The 12,895-nt window shown below is 39.3% G+C and overlaps 1 protein-coding gene across 8 annotated transcripts in view; it reads left to right on the top strand.

The window, feature by feature from the left end:
• USP45 (ubiquitin specific peptidase 45) overlaps positions 1 to 12,895 on the top strand; it is a 203,963-nt gene that overhangs the window by 88,101 nt on the left and 102,967 nt on the right. For all 8 annotated transcript variants that reach the window (XR_003941673.1, XM_030199155.1, XM_030199154.1 and 5 more), the window contains exons 7-8: positions 8,451 to 8,546; positions 9,201 to 9,331. Coding sequence is in view for 7 of the 8 variants with exons in the window: in XM_030199155.1 (XP_030055015.1) it covers positions 8,451 to 8,546; positions 9,201 to 9,331 (227 nt within the window). In the remaining variant the exon portion in view is untranslated. The remainder of the gene's footprint in view (positions 1 to 8,450; positions 8,547 to 9,200; positions 9,332 to 12,895) is intronic.

Genomic DNA, 12,895 nt, shown 5'->3' with positions numbered 1-12,895 from the left:
GATGCTAGGAATTGTTAGGAAAGAGATGGAGAATAAGACCAAAAATACTATAATGCCTTTTTTATCACTCCATGCGAGGTGCGTCCGCACCTTGAGTACTGAATTCAGTTCTGGTCACCGTATCTCAAAAAACATGTAGCGGAATTAGAAAAGGTTCAAAGAAGAGCGACCAAAATGATAAAGTGGATAGAACTCCTCTCGTATGAGGAAAGGCAAAAGAGGTTAGGGCTCTTCAGCTTGGAAAAGAGATGGATGAGGGGAGATATGATTGAGGTCTACAAAATCCTGAGTTGTGTAAAACAAGTAGAAGTAAATAGATTTTTACTCGTTCCAAGAATACAAAGACTAGGGGACACTCAAGGAGGTTACATGGAAATACTTTTAAAACAAATAGGAGAAAATATTTTTTCACTCAATGAATAGTTAAACTCTGGAACTCTTTGCCGGAGGATGTGGTAACAGTGGTTAAAAAAGGTTTGGACAAATTCCTGGAGGAGAAGTCCGTAGTCTGTTATTGAGACAGACATGGGAAGCAGCTGCTTGCCCTGGGATTGGTAGCATGGAATGTTGCTACTCATTGGGGTTCTACACGGAATCTTGCTATTCTTGAGGATTCCGGAATCTTGTTACTCTTTGGGGTTCTGGAATGTTGCTGCTAACTGGGTTTCTGCCAGGTACTTGTGACCTGGCCTGGCCACTGTTTGGAAAACAGAATACTGGGCTAGATGGACCATTGGTCTGACCCAGTATGGCTACTTTTATGTTCTTATGTTCTTATTATGATGTTGTTTAGTTTTTTATGTACCTTGCTTGAAATTAATTTGTGCTGCTCTTATTTGCCTTCTATTTCACTGCATAATAGATAACTTGTTACCATTATTTGCACACTTTCCCGCTTTGTTTTGTATTATTTGAATTTGAAAACTTTTTATTCTACTTGTGACTGGACAGAATTACTTTCCTCCCCTGAGACATTGCTAGAGGAATTAAAGAATGATACTTTTTAAAATTTGCAATTCCTATATGATCATCTATTACGATTGTCCATTGTGGCAGATAAAGTATGAGTGGCCCGTTTATAAAGGGATTTTATTTTATTTTTTTTTATAAATCAAGAACGTATTGTGAATCACAACAAGTAGTTTAAGCCACCCGATACTCATGTCAAAAATGGCATATTGGGGGAAACTAAACATAAGATTAAATATCAAATTGCTCAACATTTAAGCAATCTTAGAGTTGAGCACTTTGAGACCACCCTTGGTAGACAAACCACTGGATCATGGCTAACCATCAAGATGAAGATCTTAGGTTTATAGTGATACTGCAGATCAATACTCCCAGGGGAGGCAATGTTAAAAAAACTTTTAGTAGCTAAAGAGTACTGTTTTACTACTTATTTTAGCCACCAGAGGGAGCTACCATAATAATGATTTACAGTTATGTTTTGCATTGCAGGAAGTTTAATTGCGATATCGATGGATGAAAAATTCCTATTCCTTTTTGGGTAATTCTGTGAAAGCTTATAGGGATGTTCCACTTACTAATGAATGAAACATTGTCAAAGTTGTTTGCTGCCAGTTGAATGCATTGTTGGAAAGTCACATGGCACAATATCTGGAAAGAACACTGCAAGTTGATTAGATGATCGGAGCACGTGAATGACGGTGTAGACGTATGTTATACTGTTTATACAGGGAAATGTATATGGTATACTCTTTTGTATTTTTTTATTCCAAATTAACTTCAATTACATTTGCATAATGTATCAAACCTGAGAATATTTTCGTGCTCATGCCATTTTCTGCTTATGCCATTTTGTTTAAGAACTGGCCACACATTACGTAGATTGTTTAACGTTAGGAACTCTGACCTTTATGACCTCATGTCTATGAACTACTATTAAGTCCTCATGGCTCTGCTCTGTTTATCTTGTATTACTGTCTTTCTTCAAAGGCCCCTTATTTACTCTGAGTTGGCATCCTTTTGAAGCATGCTACGAGACTAGTCTGAAAACAGTGACATCTACAGTGACACCTACAGCTGTATTACTGGAAGGAGAATTTTGGACTCATTTGTATGATTAAAGACCTGCTCCATTTACTGGATGAACTGTTGAACTCTACCTCAGTGATTACACTACTACTACTACTATTATTTAGCATTTCTATAGCGCTACAAAGCGTACGCAGCGCTGCACAAACATAGAAGAAAGACAGTCCCTGTTCAAAGAGCTTACAATCTAGTAGACAAAAAATAAAGCAAACAAATCAATTAATGTGTAGAGGAAAGAGGAGAGGAGGGTAGGTGGAGGCGAGTGGATAGAAGTGGTTAGGAGTCAAAAGCAATGTTAAAGAGGTAGGCTTTCAGAGCCATCAGTCAGATATAGCCAGCCAATAGGCTATAAAACAGCTCTCTCTCTCCGACTCAGGGCCAGATGCATCAACCAAACGTAAAAAAATGTGAAACAACGAATTTTAAAGAACGAAGAATGCACAAAAAAAACAAGTCTTCAATGCTCGGTACGGTATTGTAAAGTACCATGCATCAAAGACATGTCAAATTGGTGCAATCCCCGTCAGTAATCGTCCCCTAAGGCATGCGCAGAGCAGCCAAGCGTTATGCTGGCTGCTCTGCGCATGCCACAAACGTCAAAACTATTGCTATGATTGCAGGATCTTTGCTTTTATGTAATTTCTGTTCCATTTTTAGTTATAATGCTTTCTGTCTGCTTACCAGCTGTACACTCATATGTTTCCACATGTTTTTGCTTCTACTTTTCTGTATATGCCCTCTTATTATTCACCTACTGGCTGCTGTCTTCCTTCTGGGCAGATTAGCCATTTGTGAGTCTGCAGCCCATAATAGATACACTAACTGTCCCTTTATATGACAGTCTTTTACAGATAGATAAAGAAGTACCCTTCCTGGATCAGGCAGTCCACAAGAGGGATGGTAACAAGAATATTCACAGCATACCAGTTTTCCCAATACTTCTCTGTCTAATGTCATTCCAGATCAGTTTACACACATAACTTGGAAGCAAATTGAGGCCTTGTTAGCCGCGGCTGTAAAGCTGCAAAATCATACTTCCTGATTCAGATATCTGAAGTCTGCTACAAAATTTGACTCAGCCATACTTCATACTGTATGATTGGGGACTTATGGTTCTAGATTTTTCATGTATTTCATTTTTTGTCATTATTCTCACTACCTTGCTAACAACAGTTTTGTTGATAAAAAGAGAATTTACATTTTGTTTTACTTCACTATTTGTGAAAGAATTGCTATAACATTTTAATCCTCTCATGTCTGTTTTGAGTTAGGATCCTGGTCAAGATGATCACACTGCCTGGAGTCCTTACCTCAGGTTGTCTATATTCTGTGAACCTTTACTTGACAGTTGGACCACAGGCCTAGGGGCTCTTATTTTAGAAACTATTGACCTCTATGGGACTGTCCTACTTAAACTTGACCTAGACCTAATACGGGAGAATTAGTATACTTTTGGCTGGTCTCATATCAGATACTAGATAGAGATTCACGCCCTTGGTTGTTTTTTAGGCAAATGGGGAGATTGTTTTGAGCTGTTTGAAATTGTTCCTACAAACCCACTGGGGGGGCCATCCCTTTACCGCCTCCATCCTAACTGTTTTTCATTTTCTGTTGTTGGTCACTGGTGTTCACAGATCCTGAACCTATTGAGCTTGGCTAGGTCCAAGCAGGAGACTGGGTCCTTATCAAGGTCATCAAGAGGGAAAAATTGGGTAACCAGAGTAGACCACCTTCTTGCAAGGGTAAGCCCGGCTGCACAGGGGAGGTGCTTCAATAGGAACCCTTGTCTCAAACCGGTGAAGCAAACGACAACCCAAGTGAGAAATTAGGGTTCAAATGGAAGCCTTAACATCTGATCCAAATGACCCACAAGACAGTAATAATTCTCAAGTCCACTACAATCGGATGCTGGAGAACTTCACTCAAGTTTGATGCTGAGTACCTGCTGCTTAAGTACTACACAAACTTTACACTGCTCCTGTGTAATCTGGACACTTTTGCATTTGGACTCCTACCTCAACATCTGCTTTATTTGAAGAACATTCTTCCTATAACCATCTATCTGATCTTTGCCCTTCACCTACTGTTTTGTCTGGAACTTGAGACAGACTTTACATTGTGGATTTTATATTTTGGACTTTTGCCATACTGAACTATTTCCCATAATGATGAATTTGTTTTTTTTTCTTTCAACTGTTTTTCCTCTTCATATTCATACCAGTTCTCATATGTCATGTCTGCAGCTTCTGTTGAATAGTCTTCTAAAGCTATGCTGTCTGCTGCTATTCTGCTTAACTCTTCTTGTATTACGGTTAACTGTCCTGAATTCTTTATTAGTGTTATTCATTGTCTCCTATCCCTTTCTCCTGTCTTTGCAGCTTTTCTTCTTATTTTGGCCCGTTTATGTATTTCCTTTTCTGGTACATGTCAACACTTAAGTATTATCTTCTGTGACAGTTCTTCTTCCTTTTAATTTTACTTGTGCTGTTTTTCCTTTTATGTATATTTTCTGGCACTATTCCACTCCCTTATACCCAGGTATTCCTGGGAATGCTTCTGGTATCTGTACACCTGTGTGCTTGATTTCTATTCCTGCTGAATTTTATTTTCTAGCACTTCCCTTGATGTAGTTTCTTTCTTCACGCCTGGTTTGCAGGTTGCTACTCCTGCTGAGTGGCTTCAAGAAATTTTGATATTATATGTTTCAATTTATTAATTTACTGTATATCTGCTCATCCTGTTGTTTTTTTTATCTGTTGAAGATTGTTTTTCAGGTTTCTTGTGTAAGACATAAGCCACCATACTTTTAATTGTTCCTGGCCTAATTTTACTCATGATACCATGCCATTGTTTTATGTTTCCCTTTACACATATCATTCTCTCCTGGACCCCATTTTTGTCCTTAAATTCTATTTTTATTTTAATCATTAGTTTTTTAGCATAATCAACCCTTGTGACCTTTTCTCTCTGCAACACTGGCTCTGAAGAACCCAGTCCTATTTACCACCTCTGTGTATGCTCCTAGTGTGTGAAAGGCTTCATGCTCTTCGCTATTTTCAGCCTTTCAAGAGGGAAATGTATATTCTTTCCTCTTTTTAGGCCTGTTACTAAGGGCTAGACCTAAGGCCTGTACTGTTTGGTTCTCACAAGTTAGCCTACTAACTCAGCATCTTGTGTAACAATCATTGCCTTCTCAGGAGCTGAGAACTGATACTTCATAACATTTGTTTGCAGCTGAGTATGTTTTTCATATAAGGTGGATGTAACCTTGATAGTTGCTAAGGGACTGAGGACACAGTGAAGCCTACCAGTATGTTGCATTTGTGGAGAGAGACAGAGAGAGGACACAAGAGTATTGTTCTGACTGTGCACGCAGAACAGATAACTGACTAGCCAATAGGTACCGATTTTGCACGTGAACTCCCATCAGGAGAGACTACAGGATAGAATACAGGAACAATCCATATATGGTATAAGGCAACCTAATGGTGCTAGTTTATGGGAAAAATCACATGATTTATGAGAAATGGAATTTGCAACAGTATATATGTGATGTCCGGGAGGTGTTAGCTGAGCAGTCCTTGTCTTTCAGGATGCACATTTGCTGACTGACAACCTGCTTCAGGGAGAGAACTATTGTTTGTATTTTTTTGGCTCTGTGATAATAAAGGTAATTACTGACTGCGCCTAACGGAGTCTAAGTTCTCTTTCTTATTTTTACAGCTGTTGGGGCTGTAGTGCTTTCTCTCCCAGTGGGGGCTAAGGGACAGAAAAACACACCTGCCACAGCAGTTGCAAGTATAGCATCCCTTCCCCATGCTGGGCAGACTTCTATAGTCTGGGTCTCGTAAATGGCAAAGACAAATCAGGATCAAGGCTGGAGTGTGCATCAATGGCAACTCCAGTAGTTGGGAAATAGGACTGGTGCCGGACAGACTTCTACGGTCTGTGCCCCAACATTGACAGGGAGAAATAGAGATTAAGCATGCCAATGTTTAATCATGAAGATGTGGATCCTGTACACAGATACAACTTGGGCCACCTTGTTGGGCAGGCTGAATGAACCATGCAGGTCTTTTACTAGGTTACTGTGCTGACGCTTTCAACGGTACCTGTTCCCGAAGCTGTGAAGCCTTTTCAGTGCCAGCACAGGGCCTTTCTCTGGGGGCCCACACTCAATCTAGTCTCTTGTATCACCACTCACTGGCTATAAGTCTTACTGACGGCTGTTCTGTAGTAGATGGTTTGGAAGGAAGAAAGAAAAAGAAGGGGTTCACACCTTCCACAAATCCAACAAGGAAAACAAATGCAGAGTGGAAGAAAATCCAATCCAAGAAACCAGTCAGAACTCACGGAATGAGAACTCCAAATAGACTTTATTAGGACCCTACACGGTCCTTGTTTTGGCTATAGAGCCTTCATCAGGGGTCTAAAAACATAACATACAAATAGAATTGTGTAGGCTACAGATAGTAAAATACAATTTAACAATGTAATAATAAAATAGTAATCGAATATGCAACGTATAAGACAACAAAGATAATTAAAGATGATATAGTCCATGTATTTTGCTGTAACAAAGAAGAAGTAATTTAAGTTGAGTCTGGAAGGTAGGCCTTGATGGTTTTAAAGAAAATCAGCCCTGTATTATCCTCCCAGTTGCTCACAACCCCTCCAACAATTTCCCTTCTTGTTTTTGTATTTCTAAAGTAGTACCTTAGTGGAGTGAACTTGCCTTTTTTAATCTTGTTGTAGGCATGAAGTTCCTCTAGTGGGAACGTTGCAGTTCCCAACAAGGGAGGAGTTTAGCTTCAGTGACAACGTTACAGTTGTATTTATGGAGTTGTATGCCTTCATCAACATCATTGACATTTTGGAGCTATGTTCTTGCAGCAACTCAGTCAACTAAATTTCCACCATTAGTGTTTTTTTTTTTTTTTTAATTGAAATTTTGAAACTTACATTTCAACCATAAACAGTAGAAAAATTTATGTTAACTTTCAATAAAAAAAGTAGAATTACATGGCTCATATCCAGAGGAGAGGAATAACATAATCAAAAATAATCACAGAAAAACTTCGTAGCTGTACATGTTCCTCTCACAAACCAGATAATTTATTGAGGTCCTAACTAAAGTACTATACTTATCACTTGGCATGTTATACAACTTTACTTTTTCAGTAACAAATTTCTCCAGACGTGCAGGATTGAACAACACAACCTCTCCCCCACCTGACAGATTATCAGGTACTTTCAATGAAACCTCAAACAAGGTTGCCCCTATTGCAAGTAACCTAGACCTTGGGGAAGGAAAGGACTTCCTCGGCAGTTGCACAACTCATGCAACATCCACAGAACATATCTTTCTTTTTAAAGTAAGCTTTCTTAACCACCGCATCTCAAAAAAGATATAATGGAATTAGAAAAGATACAGAGAAGGTATTTTTCACTTCTACCACGTGTCCCTCTCCTTGTCCCCTCTTTTACCACCCCACTCTCACCTGGTGTAACCTGGCTGAGCATGTGCAGATGAAAACTGACATAGATAGATACAGTTGTCAGGAACAGATGGCTTTCTTATCGTGTATATAACATAAAAGGGACTCCTGTTTAAAACAGTGCCTGTTCCAAAATCATAGTCCTTACAGTAGAAGTGAGTGACTACAAGTGTCCCTGAAAGTAGCATTAATACATAGTAACATAGTAGATGACGGCAGAAAAAGACCTGCAAGGTCCATCCAGTCTGCCCAAGAAATGTGCCACTTTTTTGTGTATACCTTACCTTGATTTGTACCTGTCTTTTTCAGGGCACAGACCGTACAAGTCTGCCCAGCACTATCCCCGCCTCCCACCATCGGCTCTGGCACAGACCGTATAAGTCTGCCCAGCACTATCCCCGCCTCCCAACCACCAGCCCCGCCTCCCACTACCGGCTCTGTTATCCAATCTCGGCTAAGCTCCTGAGGATCCATTTCTTCTGAACAGGATTCCTTTATGCTTATCCCACGCATGTTTGAATTCTGTTACCGTTTTCATCTCCACCACCTCCCGCGGGAGGTGGTGGAGATGAAAACGGTGACGGAATACCATGTTAAGAGCACGTAAACTCCCAAGCTGAATTTTTTTTTTTTTTAATTTAGAAGTCACTTTAAAAGTATTAAAATAACACATGGAGAAAGAAAAAAACCAACAACAGTTTCGATTGAGGGAATAGATTTAGTAGTGTCAAAGTCATGTTTTGCACAAAATCTTATGAATGTGCTAGTCACGATATTCTCACATTTAAATTATTTGTAGTAGTATGGTGGTTCAGCAGTGACATGCACAAGTCACAAGCGCAAATTATTGCCTTTAACCCTGTGACAATAAACATGGATCTTTGTTTTCCTTTGAAGAATTTGGCACAGACCCACATGTTGAATGAGCTGATGCATGAGATGAAGGAAAAGGGGACAAAGCTGAAGATATGTCACTCTGTGGACACACAGTTGGTGAGTATGTAGCATTTGGCCCAGTGTATTTCATGAGCTAGAAGGCTTTCGTGCTGACCTGTTGAGATTTTGCATTTTACTGTCTCTTGGGTTGGGCATAATTTGTGTTTGAGTACCCCAAAGGATGTGCTCTTTTTGAGGGAGAGAAACTTATCTTCTGAAGAACCAATGTTACAGAGAAAGAGTAATGGGATTTCATATACCACCTTTCTGTGGTACAATTGTAGCTGGTCACATTTATTGTGTGCAGGTACTTACTCTGTCCCTAGAGGGTTCATAATCTAGTTTTTGTACATGGAGGGCAATAGAGGGTTAAGTGATTTACCCAGAGTCACAAGAAGCTGTAGTGGGAATCGAACCCAGTTCTCCAGGTTCTCAAACAACTGCACTAAACATTAAGGTCACTCCTCCGCTCCATGCTGCCTGATGTAAGAGCTAATTTTAATTAGCATGCATCTCGCTTTGTACTTCAAAAAGTTGACTGGCCATGTCTTAGCAGTACTGTCCAGTCTGGTGGTTCTGTGTTCTTGAGATGAAACAAAACTAATTTCTTGATATGTTTTATTTTTAATGTAAAAAAAAAGTCTTTTAAAATATTGTACTCAAAGGATGTTCAGCTTGTTTACTGGTACTGTGTATCATTCCTTTCTGAAGGATCCTTTGGTGGTGAATCTCTCGAGCCCAGGGCCACTGACGTCGGCCATGTTCTTGTTCCTCCACAGTATGAAAGAAGCTGGGAAAAGCCCTTTGTCGCCCAAGGTGCTGTTCGGTCAGCTCTGTCAGAAGTGAGAGTCCTTTTATTAAATATGCATGATCAACTGCCAAGTTTATAAGGCATAAATGAATAATTTATTTATTTTTTTAATTTTATAGAAGTCTTTATTAAGCATTGCAAAATCAATACAATAACCACTCAATGCAAAACAATACAATACACAATAGCACACTTCTACTCAACCTTTCCATGAGTATGTAACAGTAATACCGTCAATTTGTTAACAATGTTATAATAGACACCAATTCTACTTCAAGTTTTTTAGGTTTTAATACGTGTAAATTCCCCTATTCTACTCCCCCTTCCCCATGAATAATTTATTTTATTGTTTTTTGTTCAGATTTTTGCCCTGTCCTTAAGTACGTGGTGTTTTCTTTTTCTATATTCTTTTAGAGCAAAAGCTGGTTTCCACACTTTTACTCATTAGGAATGGTCGTCCTAACAGTCACCTCCCCTTAGGATAGTATCATACTCTGAAAACATTTAGTTCTGTCCTCCACCCCCGGCTGTTATTAATAAAAAGAAAGTATCAAGAAAATAAAACACGTGCCTGGTTTCACTTTCTCAGTTCAATCCTTAAGTTCATAGGGGGGAAAAAAAAAGTACCATGTTCCTTTTTTTTTTTTTTAATGCTATCCATCTCTGCCAAGCTTTGGCTCTTCTTTGTTATTTATTTAGTTATTTATTTATTGCATTTGTATCCCACATTTTCCCACCTATTTGCAGGCTCAGTGTGGCTTACAGTGTACCGTTATGGCAATTCGCATACCAGATTAGATAACAGTTGGTATTACATAGAGAACGTGTCTGGCATAGTAAGATTAAGCAAACAGATATGAGAGGAAAACAGTTCCAAGTATAGGTAAAGTGGAGAAGTGTTAGGCTCTCCATTTCAGAGCTTCCTAGGTTGTGCTCTCAGGTAGACTTCTTTTCAGGTCCCCAGGGTCATAGGCTCTTTCTGTCTCCCTTTCTTCCCTTTCACTTCTTTCAGAGAAGTTCTTAAGGGTTCGAAAGGTATTTCCACTCCCTCCTTATTAGTCTTGTGCCTATCAGATAGTTTAATTCATTCTTATAAATCAGGACCAGAAGAATCTCCCTTCCTAGGGCAGTGGTACCTTTTATATTTTGCTTTTTCCCAATATAGCCTTCACCCCCCCCCCCCCCTCTGGGTTTCAGGGTTCTATATCTCCACCCCCTTTAGGATAATTCTTGCAGTTGGTCCTTCCCCGTGGGCTGGACTATTCCTGAAGGAGCTCTTCCCCTTACGGGTAACCCACTGTAGCACTACACTTTATGGGACCTATAGTTCCCTCCTTTCTTAAGGCAAAGTGCCATTTTTCTGCTTTTATAGAAACAGAGAAAATGACGGCAGATAAAGGCCAGATGGCCCATGCAGTCTACTCATCCATATCATCTGCTATGTCTTCCTACCACTAAGAGATCCCACTCTGGAATGCGTTGCCGGAGAACGTGGTGAAGGCGGTTAGGCGGTTTCCTAAAAATCCACAGTTCCAGGAATAACATGTATAGAATGTTTGTACGTTTGGGAAGCTCGCCAGGTGCCCTTGGCCTGGATTGGCCGGTGTCGTGGACAGGATGCTGGGCTCGATGGACCCTTGGTCTTTTCCCAGTGTGGCATTACTTATGAGATCCCACACTTTTTAAAATTCAGACGCAGTCCTCGTTTTCAGCTTACTCCTACTTCACCCTTAAGAGAGGACACAACTGTGTCCTGTCACAGTATTCATTGTGGATATCCTGAAAACTCTGTCCCCCCGAGGACTGGTTTGAGAACCACTGCACTAACATACTGTTGATTCCCATTCTTTAAATAAATCCAAATCTATAACTGGTCAATGTGAATTAGTAATTTATTTTAGATTTGCATTACTTGTTAACAACGAGGAATACCAGCAGAGGCCTTAGTCTCTAGGTTCCCATAACTATCGTACAAAGTGATTTCATTTTTATAGCGTAAACTACATATGATGTAATATATCCATTCAAATAAGGGATAACAAAAACAAAGATGGGGGGATTAGACAGAAAACAGATGAAAAAAAAATCACAGGACCATAAATATATCACTCTGGTGCCTAAGAAGGGAAAAAGTAAACATTCCTACAGACAGCTTATCTCTTAGCTATTTCCTGTAGTGCCAGTGCAATCCTGAGGTTAAAGGTGAAGGCTGAGAGAGAACAAGTTAGTCTTATATAAATTAACAACATTTTCTACTATTTTTATCAGTATAAAGAATTTAACTCTTGGTTGACCAGTTTCACATACCCCCCCTCCCCTCATAGCCTTTTAGTAATCATTTAATGAGAAAGATGAAAAGTAAATACATCATTTTCAAAGACGTGGAATCTACAAAACTAGAGGACATGAAAATGAAGCTGCAAGGATAAACGTAAGAGCAACATCAGAAAATACTTTTTCTTTGAAAGGTCGGTAGATCCCTGGAATGGCTTCCCAGTGGAGCTGGTGAGGACAGAGTGATGGAATTAAAAAATGAACACTGTATTAAATAGTGATCGGAACATAGGACTGGGAAAACTGTTACTGGTCCTAAAATTCCCAAACAACCCTGCATGTCCCCACACTCATCCTAGGAACACAAATTTAAATCTAATGTATTACCTGCTAAATGTGTCCGTTCTTGCATTATCTGATCAAATCTCATATTGACCATCATGTCTTTCTGTAGTATGTTTTCTTAAAGTTTTTGTAGAATCATTGTGTTGTGTGTTTTGTATGTTTTGAGATTGTGCTCTGAGTAGATTTAGGTTAGGTGAACTATAAATGAAATCTCCATTACTAAAAGGCCCAAATTAAAATCCCCTAAGACTGCGATCCTTGGGTACATAAACAATAATTCAACAAAATCTGCCAGCTCATGGTAAATTGGGGTGTGTGGTGAATGGTAAATCAATACTTAAACCAAATTTCTATTCACTATCAACTGTACTAATAAAAACTCAACAGTATTTAATGCCCAAGTATTAAGTTTTCACAATTTCAAGAATGGCCTCAGAATCATTGCTCCCCATCCACCCCCCTCATATTGTTCCTTAGCAAAAAGCTGAAATCCACTTGCACAGTCATGATTCAGTAATACAAAATACATTAATGTTATCCGTAGCCAGATCATTCATTAATGCTTTTTTGTTCACAGAAAGAACATTTAATAAAGCAGTTTCAAGATGTAAAGCTCTTTTCTTATTACACTTGGGTTATTTATTTATTTACGACCTTTATCGATTTCAGTGTGGTTAACAAGATACATGAAGACAGTATAAAAACCATAATCCCACACATACCGACAATCGTAAATACATATGCAATGGGGGGGGGGGGGGGGGCGGAGGAGAGAAAAAACTAAGCATCAGCATCAATTAACACTCTGGAAATAGTTAAGAGCACAGATAGAGGAAAGTGGAACCAGAGACTGGTAACATAATAACATAGTAAATGACGGCAGATAAAGACCTGTACAGTCCATCCAGTCTGCTCAACAAGATAAACTCATAGTATAAGGTATGATATGTAAACTTGATCTTTATTTGTCCTTGCC

This window comes from Microcaecilia unicolor, chromosome 3 (assembly GCF_901765095.1).
Source record: "Microcaecilia unicolor chromosome 3, aMicUni1.1, whole genome shotgun sequence".
Classification (NCBI taxonomy): domain Eukaryota; kingdom Metazoa; phylum Chordata; class Amphibia; order Gymnophiona; family Siphonopidae; genus Microcaecilia; species Microcaecilia unicolor.
Note: the sequence above shows the minus strand (reverse complement) of the source record. Positions and strands in the feature narration are given on the sequence as shown.